This window comes from Pygocentrus nattereri, chromosome 19 (assembly GCF_015220715.1).
Source record: "Pygocentrus nattereri isolate fPygNat1 chromosome 19, fPygNat1.pri, whole genome shotgun sequence".
NCBI lineage: Eukaryota > Metazoa > Chordata > Actinopteri > Characiformes > Serrasalmidae > Pygocentrus > Pygocentrus nattereri.
Genome location: NC_051229.1, coordinates 29,648,902 through 29,670,291, shown reverse-complemented (window position 1 = coordinate 29,670,291; position 21,390 = coordinate 29,648,902). Strand labels below are relative to the sequence as shown.

The following is a 21,390-nucleotide window of genomic DNA, read 5'->3' as shown; positions in this document are numbered from 1 at the left end:
AAATATAAGCAATGAGTGTATACACATACATTTCATAAAAAACACCCTCAAACTTAATAAAAACCAATCATGCCTTTGTAAAGCATTACTAACATCTGTTAAACATTACCAATCCTTTATAAGGACTTGTTCAATGAATCAAACATACCTGATGTAAAGTGTAAACCAATCATGCCTTTGTAAAGCATTACTAACATCTGTTAAACATTACCAATCCTTTATAAGGACTTGTTCAATGAATCAAACATACCTGATGTAAAGTGTAAACCAATCATGCCTTTGTAAAGCATTACTAACATCTGTTAAACATTACCAATCCTTTATAAGGACTTGTTCAATGAATCAAACATACCTGATGTAAAGTGTAAACCAATCATGCCTTTGTAAAGCATTACTAACATCTGCTAAACATTACCAATCCTTTATTAGGACTTGTTCAATGAATCAAACATACCTGATGTAAAGTGTAAACCAATCATGCCTTTGTAAAGCATTACTAACATCTGCTAAACATTACCAATCCTTTATTAGGACTTGTTTAGTGAATGTAGAAGGCATAACATTAAAAAGTACTACTAAATTAGTAAAGCACTTTAGGTAGTTTAATGATGTAATTTGAAAGCATTACACAAAGTTAAAACAATAAACAATATTTATGTTTGCATTACTACCTAGAAGGAACAGAATAAACAGTAGAATTACCAAACGGTTTTTACTATTCAACTTTGGCCTTTTAACATGTTTTCTGATATTTAACAGAAGCCTGCAAAGAACCCTGCATTGAAAATACTTCAAAACACCTTTAAATGTTGTCCTGTATATATAAAATTCTGCTCACAGTATCTCAACAAAAAAAACTGTCGAAATTTACTCTGAATTACCTGCTGCAACTGTGAAGGGTTTCCCTGAGTTTTAGAAAGCAGCACAAACAAATTACTGTCAAATAACTACCCAGTATAAACAAAAAAGGGTAGGATTATAAAAATGAAGCCTTTTTTATTACTTAGCTTTGACCTGTGACCATGTTTTCGGTCATTAAACAGAACCCTTCAATTTACATATTTTTTCAATACACCTTTAAAATAAAGCATTTTTGCACTCTATATACAAAATAATGTTCACAGAACACAAAAATACCTAAATTAACTTAAAATTAAATGCTGCAACTGAAAAAGGTTTCTCTAAGCAGCACATCCACGTAATAGGTCAGCCTACTTCTTCTGAATAGGAAGCAACTTCCCCTCAACTTTCATATTTGAAATTTTCTCAGCAATGCTTTTGTCCGAAGCTATTACATCTTGGCACTTTTTAGCGAAGTCTAACAACTTCTCCTTTTTTCCACGATCATCATTGAGCTGGCAGTATGTCTCTGGTGCGGCAAGGGATAGCTCTGCAATAGAAGCAGTCTGGGCAATTGTGTTGCGGTCTACCCCGTACTTCTGGAATGACTTGGCCATTGTGTTTCCTTTCATATATATGGCCAGCACTTTTTCATATCTTCGGATCACCTCAGCAGGGACACAAACTATACAAAAGAAAAGACAAGAGACACTGACATGAGTTTTAAGAAAAAAAAATGTCATCCTAAAAAATATTTATGTTAACTTTTATGTTATATAGATTACTACCACTGCATTACTTGCATTAAATGGTACCTCCATGTATTTTCTATTCAATAAAAATCAGTCACTCTACCCCATTGCCCCCACTTTATAACCTTTAGTTCATGCCTAGCATAAGGCATGGTCCCAATAGGTTCATATTTCTGTGCTCCAGAGACCCTGTGTTCTATTGACAATTCTTCTCTACTAGACAAGCTGTGTTTAGGCATTTATATCAGGAATGGGATCAGCGTAAAGCAGACGAATCCTTTCATTAGAAAGGGTGTTATAAACACACAGTGAGAGACACAGTGTAGTGTTATGCTTTACAGTTAGCAAGGTGTTCTTTTCATGAAATGCAGTTTCACTTTTTTCTTCCAAATGTACCTATGAACTCACAATTGTTAGACTAATATGTCAGGAACTAAGTCATTAGTGTTGGTGAATACATATACCACGTTGGAAGATGGGCCCTTTCTTCTCCTTCTTGCGCTTCATCTTTTCTTTTTTCCCTTTTATTTTTTCCCGTCTTTTCTTCTTTTTCTTTTCAAATGAGGAATCAGTACTGTCAGAATCAACAAAGGAATCTGAAGAATCAAATGAGCTGGAATCTATGACGATTGATTTTTTCTTCCGTTTAACTCCACCCTCCTCTTTTTCTTCTTCAGCCTTGTTGGCTACAACAACAACAACAACAACAAACTACTAAACAAAATTGAACACTTTAACATTTTCATCTCATATAATAAGAACCTTAAATTTTCAACAAACCTTAGTCTACCTTCTGCAGACAGGAATGTCAGGAAGTGTAGACAGACTGTAATTCCACAGTGCTGTACGTACAGTGTTTACTGTTATTTTATGTATTTTTTTCCTCTTTACTAAACAGTCTTGTCTTTCTTTTCTGTATCACAATTTCTGTATCACAATGAATGTGAATCTTGTCTAATCTACTATTAGTCCCCACATACATTGTGCACTGTTGAAACTGATATGCGGCTTACAGTAAAAGTGCAGCCCTGTGCATTTTCAATCACTCTCTTGAAAACCAGCCATCAGAAAGACACATACACAGTTACAGACATACTGACAATGTGACTTGTTAGTCTTGTGTCTTGTTAGTCATCAATGACACGCCATTCTGATTACACTGTCATGTTTCATGACATAAATCCACATGACCTAAGGATCTTAACCACCATCTTAACCATATATATATATATATATATATATATATATATATATATATAATCAGGGGTACCTGTGAATTTTGACAAAAACTTACCTTGAGTTAATTGTGTCCTCAGAAAATCACGTTCTTCCTCTAGATCTTTAATCTTTTCCTGCTGTGATGCTACCTTCAGCTTCAGTAACTCCACCTCAGATTTGGCTTTAGCTAGAGCAATTTGAGCTGTGGGGGAATGTGAATCACCTAAGAAAAAAGTATAAAGCTCAATATTATCATACACCACTATAATCTGTACATAAACACAACATGTTTTGTGTTTGCAGTTTCTAGTATTTTAGACAGATAGTTAAATAGCAACCATTCAGAAAAAAAATAACTAGGCATTACAGATTTTTAGGAGAGATAAACATAACGCTGAAACTTAAGGTATTACAGCTAACTAAGGCCAACAGTATTTTCTAATCTTTACTTAAAATGGTGGTCACCAGTTACTGGCTTGTGTAAAAATACATACACTAGAAGTTTTTTTATGCAATAACACCTAAACAAGGAACGCTGTCGTTATCACTAAATAAAGCAGACAAAATAGACATCCTAACACTATATAGCTGGTGCTTAGACAAGTCAAACAGTCAAACTGGAAAGTTCGATTCCTTTTACTGAACCGGTTCTTTTGAACGTATGAATCAATCATCTGATTCAATCCATTTTATAATTTCATGTAATGATTTTTGTAACGATCACTTTTATATTTCACATATCACATTTATTATACTATTATACGTGTTTTTAAGAGGATTACATTGGACATAGACGTTGTACTGAAACGCTTGACTCGTTCGAAAGCCTGAAGCGCCTCCGATGAATCGAACTTCCCATCACAGCACGTTTAGCTTCGAAGTTTAAACATCTTACCTCTGCCGGCTGCACTGGTGTTATCATGTGTGGTTTCACATTTACTGCCTGAATCTTCGCGTTTCTCTTGCTGCTTGGTCCGTCTACGAGAAACTTTCATGGTAATTTGGAACAGGGAACTCTCTTACCTTCCTAACGAAACCTAAACAAACACTTCATATGGTCGCGCGCATGACGCAGACCCAGTATCACCTGTGATTAGCTAGTGAAGATGACTGGATTAAACTGACTGGCTGAACGAAAGCGGAAATTTTACACTTCCGTATAAGTAGTCTAGGCGAAAATATTCCAGTAAGAAGATCTCCGCAATGGCACTCAGGGCAAAAATCCTTAGGTTAATTGATGGGGTTAAAACCAGAAGGTCTACACTGAAACTAATCAAATGGCTCATGAAGGAAAAATTACTCATGGCCAAAAGTAGATGCAATAAGTGCAGCAGACCTATGACAATGGTTCCACATTCTCATAAAAAGGACAAATTTACATGGCAAGTAATTCATCATGATAATTTTATTTTGTTTTATATCTATTATGTTAAAAATAAAATAATACATTTTTTACAACATTTCTTCAGGATCTGCAACAGACAGCCACACAAAGGGAAGCCATGCACCAAATCCATTAGATCAGGATCCTTATTCGAAAGATCCAGAGTCAGTTTGGTGTCCTGGATGAAATTCATATATAGGTATTTCATATATAAAACATGTTTATCAATAGCAATATAGGCATATATATGTCTGGCACTGTACCTTCATTCTAGAAACCTGTACTGTGTACAGTTATTACACTTCCCTTCATGCAGTGGTTTATTTTACAATTATAATATTTTGTCATTCACATATTTTCTTGGTGAAAATTTAGCCAATGCAATGATTTATTTGTCATTTGATTGTTACATAATATAGTTATTTTGTCTCAGATTCGCCCAGGGTCTACGGCTAAGACAGGTCGACATGATCAGTGATGGCATAGCTGGCAGTTCAAGAACACTCTCTAGGATGGCTAAGTGTTTACGCAATGTGTGCAAAAATTCAATGGATTCCTTCATCAGAGACAAAGGACAGCGTGTTGGTGGTCGAACTGAGTTTACTGTAATTGATGAGAGCCACTTCCGACATAAACGCAAGGTAAAAATGATGGATCCCCATGTCCATATTTTTTCAACAATTCATAAATACTTTAAAGTTATTATTTCTCAAAATATTATTAAAGGTGTATTACTACACTAGTAAACTACAGTTATCATCTCCTGGTTATAGAGTGCTCTGGGATAACTCTTAATCCCTTGTCATAAGTACATTTTGAAATGTTTAAAAAATATATAAAATATTAGTTTGTACAGTTTTGATATTTGTTAAATTGTATACATATACAGTACCAGCCAAAAGTTTGGACATACCTTCTAATTCATTTGAACACATTTGACTGGTACTGTAGATGTACTTTGTGGCCTATCTTATTCACGGCATACATTTGGCAACCACTTTTACCCTGTTCTACAATGGTCAGGACCCCTACAGGACCACCACAGAGCAGGTGTTATGTGGGAGGTGGATTCTCAAGACTGCAGTAACACTGACATGATGGCTTTGTGTTAGTGTGTGTTGATGATGCTGGAGTGAGTGATGCTGGAGTTAGTAAACATTGTGTCCACTCTCTGTTTACTCTATAAGACACTCCTACTAACACTGACACACTGAGACACTACATTAGTACACCTTTTACTCCCTACCTGCTGCGCTGTCCACCTTGTAGGTGTAAAGTCAGAGACAATAGTTCATCTGCTGCGGCACAGTTTGTGTTCCTTCATCAGTGGTCACAGGGCACTGCCCACAGGAGGCTGTTGACTGTACAGTTTTGGTTGGTCGATGATTCTCAGTCCAGCAGTGACCCTGAGGTGTTTATAAACTCCAGCAGCACTGCTGTATCTGATCTCACACCAGCACAACACACACTAACGCATCACCACCACGTCAGTGTCACTGCAGTGCTCGGAATCATGCATATAATACCTGCTCTGTGGTGGTCCTCTGGTGATCCTGGCCTTTTGGCAGTCATGGATAGGTCTGCCCACAGCTCTGGAAATGTGTGCTCACTGCCCCCTACTATATTTGTTTTTACTAGAGTGTGTTTATGTGGGTGTTTCACTGCACATATAGGTTGCTGAGGACAAATTCCTCTGCAAAAATGACACAATTGGTAAACGATTCTAAATTCTTTGAAAAGGGGTTAACACTATTCAGTGAATCAGATGGACTACAGTGCAGCTACAGTACCAGTCTCAGGATTCTCAGACACTCACATACCATTTAACTGAATGTCCAACTAAACAGTCCAAAGTTTTGACTGATACTGTAGAACACATGAATTATTATCATTGACTCTTATTATTTGGCTACCATGATGTTGATTTAGGCTAAAACAATGCATTAACAGAATGTAAAACAAATTATTTTTCTGTCATACCATTTGAGTTTTCTCAAGATTTTATTACTGATCACTAAATATTTTTGCATGATATATTCTTCAAATGGTAGATAATGTAGTTTCAGTGATAGTGTTTCTTTTGTTGTTCTATTTACAGTATGGGCGAGGTAGAGCTGGCCAAACATGGAGGAGAAAGAAATGGGTGTTTGGAATATTAGGAGTTCGCGGTCAAACTCGCAGACCGGTTTTGCGGCTTGTCGAACATAGGTCAAGACGTGCTCTTCTTCCCCTGGTGCGACGCCATGTGCGCCAAGGAAGTACCATCATTAGTGATGAATGGAGAGCATACAGAGGTGCCCTTTCAGATATGGGATACATCCACCTCACTGTCAATCACAGCAGGAACTTTGTCAACTCTCATACTGGTGCTCACACACAACACTTAGAAAGAGCATGGTCCTCATACAAAGGACATGTATGGAGACTGAGGGGAAATCGAACAGAAAGTATTTTAATTGAACATCTTAAGCTAATAGAGTGGACTTACTGGTTGGGAAAATGTCACAGAGATGGTCCTCTGGGCAGGCTGCTGAAGGATATTCGCAAGCTGTTTTCTGTTTAGTGTACCTTTACAATTCGATTTTAACAGCCAATTAGAAATAACATGTTTACTAGGGCTGAAAGATTAACCAGTTCAGCCCTTATTGTTTACCATGTATATTTGGGTATAGATCAACTTTCAGTACAGCAGTAACACTGTCATGGTGAATATGGTTTTGATTAGTTTTTATCAGTGATCCACTAGCTGACAATATCTAGACAGGAGCAACTTGGTAGTAACTAAGCAGCAGTATCAAAATAAAATAGACTATACATCGAAAAGATGACCTACAGTTTATTACTGTACACCAACAAGCCAAGTTGCAGGGCAGGGGTTTCTAATAAAATTTGAATGATGGTTCTGATATCAATAAACTGTTAAAATACTGTTTTATTACTAGCGTTCATATATCTCTATCTGAAATATTATATTGTGTAAGTGTTTATAATTAAGTAGTCTGAAATTGTTTATTCAGATTGTATTTGTGTAATGTTAAATGAATAAAAATGTTCTGGATACAATAAACACAACCACTGTTATGCTGTGAATAAACAAAAAAACATATATAGTATGTTGTTTGGTCACACATTTGCCTTACTTTTTAAAAAGGTATACCTTCCATTACTGTTTTACGATCACTAACACAATACTGGTTTACACTTTACATCAGGTATGTTTGATTCATTGAACAAGTCCTAATAAAGGATTGGTAATGTTTAACAGATGTTAGTAATGCTTTACAAAGGCATGATTGGTTTACACTTTACATCAGGTATGTTTGATTCATTGAACAAGTCCATATAAAGGATTGGTAATGTTTAGCAGATGTTAGTAATGCTTTACAAAGGCATGATTGGTTTACACTTTACATCAGGTATGTTTGATTCATTGAACAAGTCCTTATAAAGGATTGGTAATGTTTAACAGATGTTAGTAATGCTTTACAAAGGCATGATTGGTTTACACTTTACATCAGGTATGTTTGATTCATTGAACAAGTCCTTATAAAGGATTGGTAATGTTTAACAGATGTTAGTAATGCTTTACAAAGGCATGATTGGTTTACACTTTACATCAGGTATGTTTGATTCATTGAACAAGTCCTTATAAAGGATTGGTAATGTTTAACAGATGTTAGTAATGCTTTACAAAGGCATGATTGGTTTTTATTAAGTTTGAGGGTGTTTTTTATGAAATGTATGTGTATACACTCATTGCTTATATTTAAAATTGTAAATATAGGAGGACTTACAAAAAAAGTCACATTTGCATTCACGCATATGCATCATGAAATAAAGCTAAAAGAAGAGAGGTTGAAGGTACGTAAATAATTTCATCAAGCTGCCTCATCCAGGCCTGATCGTTATGCGAGAATGGTACGTATGATTCCTTCTTGAATACACGCATAAGAATATGTTACAGGTTAAATTATATTGTATATATTATTGAGCTTTAATACAGGGCCAAAGATGAACCATCAAAAACAAGCAACTAAACATTATTGACTGAAATGGAATTAAGCAAACAGTGTTAAGTAGAAGTAAAAGTCTTTAACTCTCTTAACTAATGCATTACTTCATGTTAACTAATGCATTACTTCATGTTAACTAATGCATTACTTCATGTTACTTCATGTTAACTAAAGCATTACTTCATGTTAACTAATGCATTACTTCATGTTAGTTAGTCGATACTTAATGTAAAGTGTTACCGATAATCCTTTTTTAGTCCCACAGCAGGGAAACTCACATATAATAACTTTGCTGTACAATCTATAATATGGCACAATACTTTTCCACTAGAAAAGTAGAAAATCAACAAAATATTATTTGACTAGGCGAGCCAAAACTTGAAACTGTACATTATATATATATATATATCTTTCTACGTTTTCTTTTATTTATTTTACGGTTGAGATGTACATTGGTTTGGCATTGAATTGGCATTAAAGTGAGGCATGTATAATTTGCACTGTGAGAAATAAACATACCATGCAGGTACGTGATTCGTTCATCAAGGTACAAACAATGTAAGTGTTCCCTCGCAGGTACAACAGTGGTTTGAAGGTCCAGCGGTGCACCTTACATGAGTTCTTCCTAGTGGAAAAGTAAATATTTTTACCCTTTCATAACCGAATGTTTTAAAACAGAACAGTAAACCAAAAGTCCTGGAGACGAGACGGGGTGTGTGGAATCAAAACAACTTAGAAAATATCATTTCGATGGATTATGGTACAATTATGTTCCCTGACTAAAGGTACTGGGACGTGCCCTTGAGGGTACCACCACAGTGACAGTGTCGTCCCTTTTTTTTCTGAGAGCGTAGTTTAAAAATGAAATCATGAAATATGATTAAATATTATCTTGTAACTGTTTTGCATAGTTGTACATTCTGTTGTACAGGCCAACTTGTACTACGAAAAACACCCGTGCCTATAGCTGTTCACCTGTGATATTACCACTCAAGGAGGTTTAGTAGGTTCATTTAAAGGAAGGAAACAGGCTCCTTACAATGAAGCCTTCACTGTAAAACGTCAGCAAACAAAGCTGCCGTAAGTGGTATTACACCCAGTGTGAGCATGTGAATGTATACCACTGTTAGCTTAGTGCTAACAGAGCATTGCATGCCATAGAATGGAAATGATCATTATCATGATGATGATAGATAAAGTCTACTTACGTGTGTAGATAAACACAGTGAAGAAAATCACCAGGTGTGGTTTTAATGTGATCCAGCCAGTAATAATCATATTTTTCTGTGATTAGATTACTGACTTTGTAATTAGATTACCGATTACTGATTTTCATGAACTGTGAAAAATATCCTCCTGTGTTGCATCACCTTTTTTTGACAGCACTTTTTTTTTTTTTTAAAGTTTGGGTACTGAAGACACAGTTTTTTCTTTTTTTGCAATTGACTGATCTGATCTGAGCTTATTACTCAAGCATGCTGCTGTTACACCGGCAGAATGTGGCTTGGTGTGTTCATGTTAAAATAAGCATGGATTTCATTTCTTAAAAGAATTTAAATTGCATCTTCACAGATAACACACCCCCATGCCACGACACACTTTTGAACTTCACACGGGTGACAGTCTGTCCTTCTATTCTTTGGTCCAGAAAGCACAGCATCCATTATTTCCATAAACAGCGTCAAAAATTGGCTTGTCAGCCCAGAACATGAGGTCGTACCCAAAGAAGTCAGCAGCGTCTCTAGACAGTGTTGATATTAAGGCTTATTGATCTTAATTTGCATTTTTGGATGCAGTAACAGTTTATAGATGTCTATAGATGAAGTGTTTATAGACAATCATTTGTCAAAGCGTGCACTGTAGAGCATGAAATACCTTAAATTCTTGCAATTGCTCTCTGAGGAAGGTTATTCTTAAATGCTTGTGTGGTTGGTTAGTGTAGTGGGTAACACCTCTGCCTTCTATGCTGTAGACTGGGGTTCAATCCCCTGCTTGGGCAGTGTCCTTGGGCAAGACTCCTAACACCACCATAACCTCCCTGTGTAAAATGATCAAATTGTAAATTGTTCTGGATAAGACTGTCTGTAAAACATTTGAATATTTCCTGTGGCATTTTTGGTGAAGGGATGAGCCTTGACCCATCCAAATTTCCTGGATGATCCTTTTATACCTAAGGTCATCATCTGTTCATTATTATTATTTATTATTATTATTATTATTACTTTTCATAACATCTTAATTGGCTCTATCCCAGCTTATTTGGAAAATATTGTAGGCAGCAATTTCAGAACAAAAAATATGTTGTTTTACTGGTTTCATTGAAATACTGATCAACAAATCAGTTATAAATGGTCATTTTCTGTGCTAATTTGCATCTTGCCTAATATCCCAACTTTTTTGGAAGTTGGTTTAAAGAAGTAAGGAGGTAGGAAAGGATAGGTAGGAAAATCTAATATCTAACAATCTCACACACACACATATATATGTATATATAAATGTGCCTGTGCATCAACAAGCTCAACAAGCTTAACAAGCTTAACATACACTGCAAATAAAAAATTACACTCATTGAAAAGAATCCCATCTAATGCGTAAGTGTGTCACTAATCTACATTTCAGTTCAAACAGGGACAGTGCAGTACTTCTGAGCAAATGAGGAGAGAGGGTATTTTCGCTGTGGGGTAGACTCAATTCTCATTGAATACAAAGTACATTGTGAATAATCTTTTATAACACTTTAATTGATAAACTGTCTTAGAAGTTCCCCGCAAAAAGGCTGGAATTAGTTTGTATGTGATAAGCTTTAGAGGCTTGAGTCTCATTGTAGCCTCATAAAATTAGAGCGCAGCCTTCCCGTTCCCAGACTGCTCTCAGTGAAGTGCATTTGGCATGGTTAAGAAGACGACAAGAGTAACAGAAAATCCGGACCGAGTCGGGCTATTTGGCTTTAAAGATATCCAGTGGAGATTTGTCAAGGAAAAGCTTACAGAGGTTTACGTTCTGATTTCTACCTTGATATAAAAATGGTTGTTTCTGGGGGCTAAAGAGCTTCCTGACAAACTTCACTACCTCACCAAGCTTCTAATTAGGCTGTTCTGTAGCTGCTTCAATATTTTTTGTACAACCCCATTTCCAAAGAAGTTGGGACGCTGTGCAAAGTGTATGTAAAAACAAAGTTCAAAGATGTGTGAATCATTTAAAACCTATATTTCATTGAAAATAGTACAAAGACAACATATCAAATGTTGAAAATGAGAAATGTTATTGTTTTTTGAAAAATATGTGTCAATTTTGAAAAACTGTTGCTAACAACACATTCCAAAAAAGTTGGGCATGTTTACCGTTGTGTTACATCACCTCTTCTTTTAACAGCACTCTGTAAGCATTTGGGAACTAAGGAGACCAGTTGATGTAGTTTTGAAAGTGAATTGTTTCCCATTCTTGTTTGATATTTGTCATATTTTTCATTTCATAATGCACCAAATGTTTTCTGTGGTGACAGGCTTGGACTGCAGGCAGGCCATTTCAGTGCCTGGACTCTTTTAATCCAGAGCCATGCTGTTGTAATACCTGCAAAATGTGGTTTGACGTAATCTTGCTGAAATAATCAAGGCCTTCCCTGAAAAAAGACTGGATGGCCGCATATGTTGGCAAAACATGCATATATCATTCAGCATTAATGGCAGCCACGCCATGTGCACTAATGCACCCCTATACCATTGTGAATACTGGCTTTTGAATTGTGCACTGATAACAAGCTGAGTGATCTTTAGAACAGAGAACAGTGTCCAAGATTTCCAAAAAGAATATCCAATTTTTATTTGTCAGAACACAGGACACTTTTCCACTTCAACTTCAATTTAAATGAGCTTGGGCCCAGAGAAGGTGGCAGCATTTCTGGATCCTATTTATATTTGGTTTCTTCTTTGCGTTCAACCGAAATGTGTTCACAGACATTGGTTTTCAGGCGTGTTCCTGAGCTCATGCAATGATTTCCACTACAGAATCTGTTTTTAATGCAGTGCCATCTGATAGCTCAAAGATCACGGCCAGCTAGTAATGATTTTTGGCCTTGTCCCCTGCATACAGAGATTTCTCCAGATTCTCTGAGTTATGATATTATGCTCCGTAATGATGAAAAGCAAGAGTTCTCGCTAATGTTATTCTTGAATTGTCACACTATTTGATCATGCTGTCTTTCACAGAGTGGTGAACCCCTCCTCACCTTTACTTCTGAACGACTCGGCCTCTTTGGGATGCTCTTTTTATACCCAGCCATGCTACTGACCTGTTACCAATTAACCAGCAGGTGTTTTTTAAACACTACACAGCTTTGCCAGCCTTTTCTTGCCCCCGTCCCAACTTTTTTGTAAGGTGTTGCTGGCATCAAATTCAAAATGGGCCCATATTGTTCAAAGACAATAAAAAATATGTGGTTTCAACATTTGATATGTTGTCTGAAGCATTTTTCAATGAAATGTAAAGTTGCATTTTGTTTATGTTTAGCTTATTCTCAGCATCCCAACTTTTTTTGGAAAAGGAGTTGTACATAAAAACTCACTCAAGATATTTTTGTTGTCTCATAGGTTTACCAAGCTGCTAGCTTGCTGTTTGTTAGAGCTCATGGTTCAGAAAACATAGTATCTGTCACGGTTGGCTCCTCCCAGTCCTGTCCATGTGCTCGTGTTTTGGTCTTGTAACTCCGCCCCTGATTGTTATCACCTGTCCCTCATTGTTCCGTGTATTTAAGCCCTGTGTTTGCCCTTTGCGTTTGCCAGTCTTTGTACCTTTGTATCGTGTCTTTGTACCTGGTCTTTGGTTGTGTTGATTCTAGTCTTTGTTATGTCTTACCCCAACTCTGTACGTGTCGGCTCATTGACCCTGGACTGTTCTGACCACGACCCTGGATTTGCCCGTAATAAATCTCGCTTATCTCAGCGTGTGCGTCCGCCTCCTCGCTCCCCGTTACAGAAAGACTGGCCACCACAGGACGCAGCAGGTAAGCGAGACTCCGGCATGTGGTTGTTCCGTTGGGACGAAACTCCGGCTGTTTTAAAGCAGCCCGAGTTCGCTGTGTCCCAACGCCACCAAGCCGGAGACAGCAAATCCCCTGGCGCTGAGGGAACACGAGCGTCTCGTCGGTCCCGCAAGAAAGCGGAGGAGCTTCCCGCCTTGTGTCCGGGAGGCGAGAGCTCAGGTAAGCGCCTTGGGTCTGCCCGTCTTGAGCGCCACTGCAGGGAGGAGCGACCTGCAGTGCAAGACGGTGTCAGACGGCAGGAGCATTCAGATGACCCGTGTTTTGGTACTCGGCTCGTTCGCAAGCGTCACTGCGAGCTGCCAATCGCTCGAGTGAGCTTTGGGAACGGCCGAGTGGGTCCAGTATCTGTGTGTTCCTCCAGGTTGGAGCAGAGGTCCCCAGCCCGAGAGCTTAATCCCGTGGCCGCACCCCGCGGCACTTCTGATCCCGTGGCCGCACCCCGCGGCACTTCTGATCCCGTGGCCGCACCCCGCGGCACTTCTGATCCCGTGGCCGCACCCCGCGGCACGCCTGCGCCTCCGGACCCGCCGCCAGTCGCCGCGCCTCCGGACCCGCCGCCAGTCGCCGCGCCTCCGGACCCGCCGCCAGTCGCCGCGCCTCCGGACCTGCCTCCGTGGACGTCGCCGCAGGCCCCGCGCCTGCCTCCGTGGACGTCGCCGCAGGCCCCGCGCCTGCCTCCGTGGACGTCGCCGCAGGCCCCGCGCCTGCCTCCGTGGACGTCGCAGCAGGCCCCGCGCCTGCCTCCGTGGACGTTACATCCCCTTTGTTCCCTCCCATCCCGCCCTCGTCAGTGTCTGTTCCCCCTGGGCCCTCCGTTTCTGTCCCTGTTCCCTGTGGTCCTTCTGTGCCTCCTGTGTCTGTTTCCGTTCCTTTGTTTCTGCCTTGTTCAGTCCCTGGTTTTGTCCTGTTCCCTACTGTTGTGTCTGTCTCGGTTCCCGTTCCTGTTGTGGTTCCCGTTCCTGTGTCTCCTTTTGTTTCTGTTCCTGTTTCTGTTTCTGTCCCTGTTTCTGTTCCTGTGTCTGTCTTGGTGCCTGTTCCCCTGTCTTTTGCGTGGTCTGTTGTTCGTTCTTGTTTTCCTCGTCCTGTGTCTCCGGTCGTCTCTCGGTCGGCGTCGTTTTTTGGTGTGCCTCCTCGTCCTCCCTCCGTTTTTTGTCCTCGTTCTGTTTCGTCTGTTCCTGTGCCTTGTGTGTCTCCGTCTGTGTCTGTTCCTGTGCCTCTTGTGGTTCTGTTCCTGTGCCTCTTGTGGTTCTGTTCCTGTGCCTCTTGTGGTTCTGTTCCTGTGCCTCTTGTGGTTCTGTTCCTGTGCCTCTTGTGGTTCTGTTCCTGTGCCTCTGTGCCCGTTTCTGCCTCTGTGCCCGTTTCTGCCTCTGCTCTGGCTTCGGTGTCTGTGCCTGTTTAGTTTAGTTTTGTCTTTCTCTGGGTTTCGCTTTTTTGTTGGGTTGGGTTGTTTTGTTCTGTGTGGCACGCCCGGTGTGCGTGCCTTTGGGGGGGGGTTCTGTCACGGTTGGCTCCTCCCAGTCCTGTCCATGTGCTCGTGTTTTTGGTCTTGTAACTCCGCCCCTGATTGTTATCACCTGTCCCTCATTGTTCCGTGTATTTAAGCCCTGTGTTTGCCCTTTGCGTTTGCCAGTCTTTGTACCTTTGTATCGTGTCTTTGTACCTGGTCTTTGGTTGTGTTGATTCTAGTCTTTGTCTTACCCCAACTCTGTACGTGTCGGCTCATTGACCCTGGACTGTTCTGACCACGACCCTGGATTTGCCCGTAATAAATCTCGCTTATCTCAGCGTGTGCGTCCGCCTCCTCGCTCCCCGTTACAGTATCCAGCTTTAGTTGGGGCATTTGGCTTTAAAGATTGCTTTGGCTCATGTTCAGATTTTTATATGGTTAAAAGCCTCCCTGAAAAAACAAAAATCCACCACACGAAGCTCTTAAAGGTTTCAATGTCTTTTTTGGACTTCTCACACCATACAACCCCTTTCAGCATGGAAATGGCATTCTTATGTTGTCTCATTGCTGTAGCAAGCTGCTAGCTCACTTATTAAGCTCATTCTTAATAAACTCATTGTATCCAACTCCAATCCCAGATGGCTCTTAGTAAAGCACATTTGGCATAGTTAACAAGATGACAAGTGACACAAAATCCAGATAGATTTAGATGATCATGCTTTAAAGATATCCATTGGAAATCTGTTAAGAAAAAAGCTTGAAACGGTTTATGTTCTGGTTGTTTCTGGTGGCTGCATGTTTCAGTGTAATGCTTGAAGTTTTCACATTATTCATATGCAAATAAAGGCTTTCATGTCGCTAGTTTGCTGTTGAAACATCTTTCAAAAAGAAAAACAAACAAACAAAAAAACATGCTATCTAAATTCAGTCCACGATTCCAAACAAATCAGCACTGGAGACTTAAAAAAAAAACAAGCAAACAAACAAAAAAAAAAAATATCATAGTGCAAAGTCGGATTTCATGTCAAAACAGCCATTAAGTACAAATGTGTTTTCCAGGAAATATTAATGAGAAGCCATTACTGAGAAAAGGAAAAAAAAACATGAAAGATAAACAAAAGGAGCTGCTGTTCTTAGATCAACTGACTGTCCACCCCAGAGTCCCGACCTCAACCTTACTGGGGTTTTTTTGCATAACTTGGATAACAAACAGCAGAAACTGCAACCAGTTTCTAAGACTGAACTTTGGAGGTCGGGAAAAATATGCCAGTTTTCTTTGAAAAATTTTGCTGCAAAGAATGGAAGCTGTAATAAAGGCAAAGGGACACTGACTTCTGTATTTTACATATCTGCTGAGGCACCTGCATCCTTTTCTTTATAATAAAAGCCTTCTGCTTTCTTTCCCTGACTCTGAAAAATAAATCATTTGTACTTAATTGACATTTCACCTATAAATAAAACAAACACAGGGAGGGTTCCGACTTTTGCACAGTATAAAGCGAAGTACTAAGTGTTGCTCATCTTGTATGGACACCAGCCGTGTTTTAAATTCATTGCTTTGGAGTGTTTTGATGCTGCTGGCTATCGTACTGGTGTATTCATGTGAAACAGAGCAATGTGATCAGAAACCTACCTGTTCAGTCCAGGTACAAGACCATAATCCATGTGTATATGTGTAAGAGAGACTGTCTGTATTTGGCTTTTGCAGGGCTTTACAATAATCCTCTGGGAATGATATGGTGCGTTCTGCATCTGTAAATCAAAGCTTATAAACAGCTGTGCATTGATGACAAACATAATTTTGTCATATGCTGATGTAGTGAAGTTGGTTATATAGCATGTGATTAAAGGCTCAATTATGTTTCTGCATCTGCATCTGCAAACATACGCAGATGTTTGCTTGTCTACCAGCATGCTTGCACAAAGCTTGAATGTGTGCTCTAGGGGGCGCTATTCAAACCAGAACATTCTAATGCTTATCCCTAATTCACAGCAGCCGTGCAATTTTTAGCAGTTTTGGGGGTCTCATAATTGAACAACACATTTATTTCAATAATGTTTATGGGATATACATTGATGAGCCATGACCACTCACATAAAGAAGCATAAAAATATTGATCAGCTCATAACTCAAAAGTCGAGCATATATTAGATGGTAAGCGAGTGGTCAGTTGTCGTAGTCAACATGTTGCATGTGGAAGAAATGGGTAGGTGTAATGACCTGAGTGACTTTGGCAAGGGTCAGATCATCAAGACCAGATGACTGGGTCAGAGCATCTCTGAAACAACAAGGCTTGTGGGATACCAGTCAGCAGTGGTGAGTACAGTGAGTGGTCGAGTTTGGGACAAACCACGAACTGGTGTCAGGGTGTTGGGTTCCCAATTCTCATCAATGTGTGTGGGCGACATAGGGCACCCCGCACTGGCACAAGGGTTACTGTGGCACAAGTATATAACCCCTGTCCACTGTCGAGCATCTACAACGAGCATGCGAGTGATGGAAATGGACTTTGGAGTAATGGAAGGTCCAATGAGTCCCATTTTTTCACTTCATATGGATGGCCAGGTATGTGTACTATCATTTATTTGGTGACCCGATTGCAGTAGGATGCCCTGTGGGATGGGGATAAGCCAGTGGAGGAAGTGTGATGACCTAATTGCTCACTAGCAGCTCAACACGGCCCCAGCATTTTACATACAAACAACCAACATTGTCCCAGATCATCTGATAAGTGAGTCACAAGGGGACATAATTATATTTGATTATATAAACTAAGCATACTTGACTTGGTTTCCATTCTGCCTGCGACTTGACCACTAAGGTGTTAACTAAAACCTACTTCACATGCAATCATGCAGTCATGCACGTCCCATGAGTCAGTAAATCTTTATTGACAGTGTATTTCCATGGCAAATATTCTAGGCATGAACAAATGCTTCAGAGGGGAGTCTTTTACAAAATGGGTCAGCCCACAATGAGGCTTCATGCATCAAAAGGTATTAAACATTAAACAGCAGGAGGGCTTTTGCTACAAATGAGACTTTCTTTGGTGAGGTCAGTTTTCACGAGAACTCAGATGCTGTTTTGCAGAATTTCAGAGACGAATTTCTACAGATACACATACAAAACAAGCCTCCTGCAGTCAAAGGCTATGGAGATACACGTGCACTGCTACAAGCTGTATCTCTCACACACAAAGACACACACACACAAGTGCACGTTTCTGAAATTCTGGATGCGGATGTGACAGAAATCCTAAGAGGGGTTTTCTAATGGCAAGGCTCCAGTTCTCTTGGGGGTAACATATTCAAACACACACACACACACACACACACACACACACACACACGCACACACACACACACCCCCACACTCAAAAACACATTCCTGCAGCGTGTGAGAGGCTGCTGTAGTAATCCCCGGATGGTGGGGAGGAGAGACGGACCCCCGCAGGGACATGACAGCAGGCAGCCTCATACACACACACACGGACATACACACACACACACACACACCAACCAAACGCACAGTCCTCCAGTAGACAGTATAAAACATGCCAAACATGTGACATGCACAAAGTATCTTGCTCTTACTTATACAGTACTGTGCCAAACTCAGAGAACACCTCTCATTCATTTCCAGTTTTTATTTCCAGTCAAAACTGCCATTACTTACAAGCTATTTGCATTTTGGCATCAGAAAATATATAGTTAATAGAAAGCCTCAACAACTGACTCATTTTGTTTTTTGGTGTTTAGAGCGAGGTGGCACAGTGGCGCAGTAGGTAGCGCTGTTGCCTCGTGGCAAGAAGGGCCTGGGTTTGACTCCCTGGCTGGATGACCAGGGACTTTTCCGTGTGGAGTCTGCATGTTCTACCAGCATCTGTGTTTCCTCCCACAGTCCAAAGACATACAGGCAAGCTACCTGGACATGCCAAATTTCCCCCTAGGTGTGAATGTGTCTGTCTGTCTGCCCCGTGATGGACTGGTGACCTGTCCAAGGTATATCATGTCTTCCACCCATTGACTGCTGGGATTGGCTCCCATGACCCTCCCCCATGCTCATGTTTAGTTTTTGTTCTTTCCATAAGACTCTCTATGAGTTTCTCAAAGAAATCTGCAGGGCTACTTTTCCACACCTCCAAAGTTAAGTCTTAGAAGTTGGTTGCATTTTCTGCTTCTCATAATCCAAGTCATTCCAGACACATTCAATGTTTAGTTCTGGACTCTGAGTTCTGACTTGGTCAGTCCACTGTTCTGAGAATGTCAGTAGCTTCTTTGCAAGTTTCTTTTTCTCAGTGAGGTTCTTCTTGACAGCTACACATCCTTTCAGACCCATCCTTCTCACAGTGGAAGGATGAACAGAAACAGATCTGAAGCAGCTTGATTTTCTCCTCTCTCTCAAAGATGAAAGCTTTAAGTGCTGTTTATGTGGGGGCAGTGATGGTGGTCTACCAGGTCTTGCACAGTTGGTGGGAGTTTAGTTTTTTCTGTGACTTTCAATTTCCTTTTGTTTTTCATCTATCTTCAATTGTCTTCCCAATTTTTATACAAACGGATAGTCTTATATCTAATCTCCTCAGAAATGTCTCCTGAAAATGAATATCTTATAGTTTATGGCTATTTTGCCTGGAAATTAAACGTCTTCACTGACAAAGACAACATCCACCCCTTGTTAGTGTGGGCAATATGAGCATATTGTCATTATAATACTGTTTTCTGAGCATGTTGTTTTATGGTATGGAATGTAACAGGAAAATTATTCATAATATGTATTTTCACACACACACACACACACACACACACAACCTAAGCCACTTATACTTCTGGGTCACAGGGGGAGCTGGAGCCTATACAAGCAGTCATTGGGTGGAAGGCAGGAAACACCCTGGACAGATGGTCAGTCCATTGCAGGGCAGACAAACACACACACACACACACACCTACCTAGGGGGTAATTTAGCATGTCCAGTTAGCCTGACTGCATGTCTTTGGACTGTTAGAGGAAACCAGACTACTGGAGGAGACCCACAGGGAGAATATACAAATTCTTCACAGAAAGGACCCTGGTCACCCAGCCGGGGAATTGAACCCAGGCAATATTTATTCAGCATGTAGAGAATAACTAACTATCTGAATTACGTCCATGTTATATGTTGAAAAGGCAGTTCTCCATTTTTGGAGAACCAATTACAGACTTCAATAGAAATATCGTCAATGCTTCTTTTGTATTTAGGACACTGCATGAAAACACATATTAGACAGACTCTAAGGACTAAAGCTCCTGCTAAAGCCTGAGTAGACTGATAAATCAATGAGGTTTATCTCAGCGTTAAGCCCCAATGAGTTACGATTAAACTAATAATGTCAGTAAGTTTTTTCAGTGAATCCTTTAGTAAATGCTTCAACTTAAAGTATCCTTAGAGGACCCATTAGCCTGTTAGCATTTGAAAGTAGCTTATGTTTTTAATTAATTGAAACAAAACTATATATATATATATATATATATATATACCCATGACCCTGACGGAGAAGCGGCTTAAAAAATGGATGGATGGATGGATGGATGGATGGATGGATATATGTATATATATATATGTATATATACACACTGTATACTACTCACAAAATGTTAGTGAACTTATTGTGACCTTTTCTAAACTTCTGAATGCGCATGTCCAGCTGTTCAATGTTTCTGTACTTTTTGCACAACTTGCTGTTCTCTAACAAGGAGCTTAACAGCAAGGCGGTAGTGGTGGTGTTACAGTGTGGGCAGGTGTGTTCAGTCAATACAGAACTGCCCTACACTTTGTGAACCAGCCCATATTACTGAATAACGTCATTAATCCAGTCATCGTGCCTCTACATGAACAACACAGGCCTCATTTCATCTTTGTGGACGACGATGCTCCAGCTCATCGAGGTTGATCATTAGGGGATGGCTCCTGGAGACTGGTTGACCTCAAATGGAGCGGCCTGCACTTTCTCCAGACCTGAATCCCATAGAAAACCTATGGGATCAGCTGAGTTGCTGTGTAGAGGCCCCTAACTCTGTGCCCCAGAACCTCAATGACCTGAGGGCTGCCCTTCAAGAAGAGTGGGGTGCCGTGCCTCAGCAGACAACGAGTCGAGATGAGAACAGCATGAGACATTGTTGTCAAGCTGTAATTGATGCTCAAGGGCACATGACGAGTTATTGAGACATTGAGATTTTTTGTTGGGGTAAGTTAAACCCACCACTGTTCTTGGCTTTTGTTTCAATAAATTGTTTGAGATGAGAAACATTTATGTTTTAAACAATGTCCCAACTTCATTGGAATTGGGGTTGTATACTATAAAGAAACATTAAAGTATAAGCACTGAAAATATTAATGAAACTAATTACCTGAGATGTAATTAGCAACTGGTAATGGGTTATTTTGTACTATATTGCTTATACAGTATCTCACAATAAAGCAACCCTTTACGAACTCGGTGGAGAAGCTGCCAACTGAACATATCTTGTTATCTTTATCAGTAAAGCAGGGATACATGAACTAGAAGGCATTAAGGGCTTCATATCATCTGATTTGTCAATCGTCTTTTAAATGGTAAAGATGAAAATAGTGCGACAATTTTTATTTTTTTTTTCACTTTTATTTATTGAAAAGTATTTACTCAAAAGAAGAAAAAAACACACAAACCCCTTTTTTGTGTAG

General features: G+C 39.8%; 2 protein-coding genes across 2 annotated transcripts; one reads left to right on the top strand and one right to left on the bottom strand.

The window, feature by feature from the left end:
• Positions 1-1,211: 1,211 nt before the first annotated feature.
• LOC119261589 (coiled-coil domain-containing protein 106-like) lies at positions 1,212-3,805 on the bottom strand. Its single transcript, XM_037530910.1, has 4 exons — positions 3,706-3,805; positions 2,887-3,033; positions 2,057-2,278; positions 1,212-1,525 (listed from the first exon to the last, which is right to left on the bottom strand). The coding sequence occupies exons 1-4, from the start codon at positions 3,803-3,805 to the stop codon at positions 1,212-1,214; spliced, it is 783 nt and encodes a 260-aa protein (XP_037386807.1).
• An 856-nt stretch (positions 3,806-4,661) lies between these two features.
• Positions 4,662-6,908, top strand: LOC119261624. Its single transcript, XM_037531234.1, has 2 exons — positions 4,662-4,835; positions 6,293-6,908. The coding sequence occupies exons 1-2, from the start codon at positions 4,662-4,664 to the stop codon at positions 6,755-6,757; spliced, it is 639 nt and encodes a 212-aa protein (XP_037387131.1). The 3' UTR covers positions 6,758-6,908.
• Positions 6,909-21,390: the final 14,482 nt, after the last annotated feature.

Excerpts from the sequence above, each read along its gene's own strand:
- LOC119261589 (XM_037530910.1), bottom strand. The coding sequence starts at position 3,805 with ATGAAAGTTTCTCGTAGACGGACCAAGCAGCAAGAGAAACGCGAAGAT. Across the intron at positions 3,034-3,705 it reads CACCAGTGCAGCCGGCAGAG|GTGATTCACATTCCCCCACA; the intron begins GTAAGATGTTTA and ends CTTTTTTCTTAG. Across the intron at positions 2,279-2,886 it reads GAGGACACAATTAACTCAAG|CCAACAAGGCTGAAGAAGAA; the intron begins GTAAGTTTTTGT and ends TTGTTGTTGTAG.
- LOC119261624 (XM_037531234.1), top strand. The coding sequence starts at position 4,662 with ATGATCAGTGATGGCATAGCTGGCAGTTCAAGAACACTCTCTAGGATG. Across the intron at positions 4,836-6,292 it reads ACTTCCGACATAAACGCAAG|TATGGGCGAGGTAGAGCTGG; the intron begins GTAAAAATGATG and ends TTCTATTTACAG.